The sequence below is a fragment of the Limulus polyphemus genome, unplaced genomic scaffold, assembly GCF_000517525.1.
Source record: "Limulus polyphemus unplaced genomic scaffold, Limulus_polyphemus-2.1.2 Scaffold559, whole genome shotgun sequence".
Classification (NCBI taxonomy): domain Eukaryota; kingdom Metazoa; phylum Arthropoda; class Merostomata; order Xiphosura; family Limulidae; genus Limulus; species Limulus polyphemus.
The window spans coordinates 292,298-297,921 of NW_013666169.1; the positions used below are offsets into that span (position 1 = coordinate 292,298).

A 5,624-nucleotide genomic window follows, 5' to 3' on the forward strand; every position below is an offset into this window, starting at 1 on the left:
AATATTGCTCCGAGTTCAAACATATTCAGAAATAAAATGAATATATATATATATATATATATATTAGAATATATTATTATTACAAGTTGCCAACAGGTGGCACTAACTACACATAAAAATAACGTCTCCAGTTCACACACAGGACAAGATTTAAAAAAATACTGATATTTCTCCTACACTTAGGTAAAAATTTTAAAAAATATTAATAATAATTATTAATTAATTTAGAAGCTTAATTTGATTTTTGCATCGTGTGATTTTCAGAATACAAAAAATAAAAATAAATAACTTACATCTTTGTCTAAGATATTTAAGTTTTTAAACTTTGTTTGGTAATTAGACGCCTAAACAATGGTTTGACTTTAAAATTGCCTGTAGACTAATTTTTAAAAATATCAATTTTTGTTGTATATTATGTATTAAGTTCATTTTTGTTTTATAACGCTGATTTCAATCGCCTATTATAAATTAGGGTAAATAATAGTATTGAAGCTATTTATTTCATTATATATACACACACACATATATATACAAATATATTATAATTATAAGACATATCTTGAGTTTTGAAGCATCTTGAGAAGCAGGATCTACAAAGTGTTAGAGACAAACCGCTTACCAGATTTAAATTCAATTATCATGTTTCACCTATCACTAAAGAGGAGAAAAAAGTAGATGTCAGTGTTCAAGCCAAAAATGTCCCACACGTATGTCACCTTTTATTGTCTGCAGTCAGCTGTAGGAGTGTATGTGTGTGTGTTTTGTTATGGTAAAGCCACATCAGGCCATTTTCTGCTTGTAACGTTGCAAATCCGAAGACTTGCCGCTGCCCCACCTAGGTACCGGATATGGGAAGGTGATTGCTTAGAAAGAACGAAAAAAGAAAGAAAGAAGTGGGGATAATAAGTAAGATTTATCCCCTGAAGTAGGCTTTCCGTTTCCCAATATTTAAAAAAAAAATTAGTCAAACTACAAGCAAATAATGAACCATAAAGGTTAAGGCTCGGATAAATCTTTATTATTTTAGTCTTTTCTGTTATTCATGTGTGTTAAGACCCTCATATCCTGTACAGATTTTATGCACTCTCACGAAGAAGACAAATTTTGGTATTCATGCTCATGTACAGTGTACTTTCGCGTGACGTTTAGTGTATGATGAGAAAACACTCAAACCTGATCAGGTTTTCGTTGTTAGCATGAATCAAGCTCATAGATACTCCATAATAAGGAACCTCGTATTCGTTATACTACATTCACGCTCCACAATTAATGACAAAAATGTAGACGATGTTTAAAATATAGAAATTTGCTTTATCGGAATAGTTAAAAAATTGATCAAACTTAAAACATTAATTAGTAAGAGTTTAACTGAGACGTAATTTTGTATTGATAAAGAACTTGATTATACTGTCTTATCTATTTTATATCATATACCACACAATAGCCATTTAAAAAGGGGTTTACTCGCTTTTTTCGCTTATCCAAACTACACATATCGAGTAGCTGTAAATATGATAAAACAAGGAATAATTGCTACAACATCAGTAAAACACCTATAAACAACAACAACACAAACAAAAAATATTAGGCCTACTAGCAAGTACACATCCGGACATTACGCCTACTATGAACTATACAGTTATCTTGACTTTATGCGACTTGATTTGTTGTATGGCACTTGGAGGTATTTTAGCAGTAAATTTTTTTAGCAGTACATTTATTGGTGGTCAAAAAAGTATTAAATTAAATTATTGTCTCTTTCTCTGTAAAAACCTTAAAATTTGTCCAACATATTATCGTGGATTATGGTAAAGATACGTTCGTAATATCTATCGTATTTTAAAAATTAACCAGTTATGAAAAGATTGACGTAAAAGTTAACTGCCTGTATCTTTGTTTAATAAAAACTTAAATATTTGCCTTACCCTAGTGAAGGCAAGATTGTATTTGTCTCTGTATGTTTCGCCCTCTACGGAGAAAGCGCGCCATCTAGGAGCAACCTAGACGCGTTAAAATAATATGGCGACAAGACAGTTGATTTGTAGGAGTTGACGATTGCATGCGCTAGTATAGCGTTTGGTTAAAATAGTCTTGTTTAACTTCATATTTGCAAAGAAGTTTGTTAATCAACATTTTAGGTAAGATGTATTTTCAATGTATGGTATTATGTAAATTGAATTATTCCTTAAGAAATACAACAGTTGAAAATATATAATATACATATTCGTTTACTCAAGAGAGAGAGAGAGAAAGAGCGCACTCCAAACCAGACATTGCTAATGCATCAGCTGGCAGACGACTAGAAATAGCGGTGCCATGGAAACACGCGCCATTAAAGCGAGTTTTTTGTTTTTGTTGATAACCGACTAACTATGTTACCATTCAGTAACAATAAATGGAAAGGTTTTAGTAGAAATTAAGAGCAAAATATGCACATTAAGTAATATTAACAATAAGCCTTTGTCAATACATTTAGTCATCATGAGCCTAAAGTGAACATCCAACAGAATTTAATAAACAAATAATTCAAAATACAATAAAAGCAACTTTTACAGTAAACAAGTTATTTTCATAGTTATAACGTTTCCATCTATAGTATTGAGTCATCATCAGGTAAGATAACATTCAAAAATAACTGGATACTATGGGCCGAAATGTTGTAATTATGAAAATAATAAGTTGTCTATTGTAAAAATTGATCTTACTGTATTTAGAAGTAAAATTTGTTTTACATATGAGTTATTTTTCGTAATTTGCCAAGAAATAACTCATCAGTTTCTTTGTGTGTTCGAGAACTTGACACTTCTCCGCATGACAGCGCAGTTATACACACAGGTTTTCGTATAAGCGTCTGTGTAGCCTACTTGTATTAAAATTAGAGAATAAAAACAAGTCGGTTTAATTAAAATTAGGCTTAAATGATATATTATAGGGATAAAATTTATACGTAACACTAAAAATTGGATATTGTTATTTTTCTAAAATACACGTAATATACACATCGTGATGAAAAATCCAAGTTTGTTTGTCACTCTCGATTTTCATAATTTGTATGTGCTTTAGAAAACTGTAAACCAAATGACTTGAAGCTGAAACGAGTATTTTTATTCAAAGTTTTCAAAAGTCCTAAAAGCAGATTGATTTCAAACAAATATATAATTGGTTGGTGGAACACTTAGTGACTGTCACCAAATGTTTTTACAAGCGCTGTGTCAGAAGGTATTCTACAATCAATAACGGAATAAAAAAATTATATAACAATATCTTGGTATCTTTACCCTAATGTAATCCGAAGTTAATATGATTGATCGGAATTTTCTTTGCATATTGACGTTTACTAAATTGGAATAGGTATTTTTAGCTTTATTTGACACCTAATGCTACCAAGCATGTTCCACTGTTTCAGTTGTGTGCCAGGGACGGTTCTAGTGGATATAAATTAGGTGGGCTCCATATGAAATTGACATAATTACAGTAGTTGGTTGTTATTTTGCAACAAAAATTTTAAGCGTCGGTCGCCCTTTCATAGATGCGAATTCATTTACCCTTAAAATGTCCAACAACATTCCCGTGTCGTCTGGTGGTGCTGCTAGATAGCACTGATAATCGAACAAACTCTCTTCAATATCGATTTAAGTCCACTAGATGGCGAAAGAGTAATTTATAAATTGTTAACTTTGTTACTGTTTATAATTTGTTATTGGTTTTATAACAAACCTGGAGCAAAGGTAGAAAAACAAATTTTCTTTTTAGCAATTTTTCTTGGGAGGATGGCCCAACATTTAAAACAGTGCCTGTTGTTGGCACGTTATAAAAGTGACAGTCAATTCCGTTATTCATTTCATAGAGCCACATAAAATTTTTATTGCTACAGATGCTGCTGGCTGACACCTTTCCCTCTGGTTAGTAGTTAAAAATTAGGAGCGGCTGTACCTGGGTCATAGGGGTCTTTGAAGTACATGCGCATAAAGTGCCCTTTAGGTTGGAAATAACCTTTCTGTTCCTGGTTAAAGGATTATAAGTTATGTGGTATTGTTTTATTAGAGCTGATCAATTTGAAATAAAATTCTATTCCAGTTAAGTAAATTCCTGTTATTACTAACATTGCTTCAGACAAGTTAAAAATAACTAACAAATGAATATTTAATTTAAAACAAACAAATATTGACCAAAAATATAAATCTAGTAAATAATAGTGGTAAAGATTATGGAATTGCAAAAAAATAGACAGTTACTCCCAAACACATTCAATAAATTACATTTATAATATAGTTTTTCAGGCTTAGGCATTCACATGTTACACGTAGAAATAGTCCCCCAATGGGACAGCGGTAAGTCTAGAGATTTACAACGCTGAAGTCAGGGGGTTCAATTCCCCTCGGTGGACACAGCAGATAGCCCGATGTGGCTTTGTCATATAAAAACACACGTAGAAATAATAACGCTTTGAATAAGAGATTCAAAATATTTACTGCAATACTTCGATACTGTTCTCAGTTTCCTAACATGATCACGAATGCAGGAACACTTCCATTTATAACACATAGCTAAGAAATACAAATTATTAAACAATAGATATAAAAAAAATTCTACATTTCTCTTAATTTGTCCGCGCCTCTGGTTTTCTATCCAAAATGGACAAATTGATTAAGAGAGATGTGAGAAACAAACAAACAAAAAACACAGTAGTTTACGTGATTTTTATCACAGGTTTAGGCCTATTGGTTTCTGGTGCTTCGACGTTTAAACCGTAATTTTTAAATAATACACTGCATTTATAAATAGCGTTTAAGAGAACCTTTTGTATCTACTTGACAAGCTCACTGAGGTGTTCTAGTATAAACGAAAGGCCTATTTGGCAGTGACTTGTAGGTGTCAATAAGCTGTTTATACACGCCTCTGATGTGGAGAAAACAACATCTGCAGTTTACACATCACACATTTTAGGCTTATTGGTGTCTAACGCTTCGCTAGCTTTCGGCGGTTAAACCGTAACTTTGAAAGCATAAATTATTGATACTAGGCATGCTATTATGACAGGAGTAAACTAAAATAGTGTTTAAAACCTAGCGAAACGTTTTTTTATACATGTTTACTTGTTTATCCGTAAATAAAAATATTTTTAGATTGATAAGTTATCTCTATATTATACCCAAGTTTTTCAAGTGTACGTACGTAGATATAAAAAGTAACAAAATATTATTCAAGATTTCAAGGATATTTATCTAAATATAATGTGAAATATTGTAGCTGAAAACGAAAGATTTATTAACATTTAAAGTCAATGAAATATAAGCCGAGTGCCTTTTCGTTACTTGGATACGTAGATAAATATACTTGACACCCAACACTTTAAGTCACCTTTCAAGCATTGTTAGAACGGTCAATTTTAATTTAATTTATTTGGATATTTAGATGAGTTTGGAAAACGTGATATCAAGCCAAATATTGTTTTCACATTTACAGGATCATGCATGGAATTCAACTAAATCCGGTAAGTTAAAATATTTAAAGGAGTATTAATTTACCTTTTTTAACTATAGAATTATCAAATCGAGCCTTTTTAGGAATATTTAAGTAATATTACTTTTTTACGTATGTATATCATTTTTTTCATTCCTGTA

At 31.3% G+C, this 5,624-nt stretch overlaps 1 protein-coding gene across 4 annotated transcripts in view; it reads left to right on the plus strand.

Annotated features, from left to right (window-relative positions):
• The first annotated feature begins 2,008 nt into the window (after positions 1–2,008).
• The window catches only part of LOC106459100 (endothelin-converting enzyme homolog), a 74,123-nt gene continuing 70,507 nt past the window's right edge, over positions 2,009–5,624 (plus strand). The window contains exons 1-2 of one of the 4 annotated variants that reach the window (XM_022385526.1): positions 2,009–2,138; positions 5,416–5,494. In XM_022385526.1, coding sequence (XP_022241234.1) covers positions 5,471–5,494 — 24 coding nt within the window. In that variant the 5' untranslated portion in view covers positions 2,009–2,138; positions 5,416–5,470. The remainder of the gene's footprint in view (positions 2,139–5,415; positions 5,495–5,624) is intronic. The other 3 variants (XM_022385525.1, XM_022385529.1, XM_022385528.1) reach the window with 3 other exon arrangements.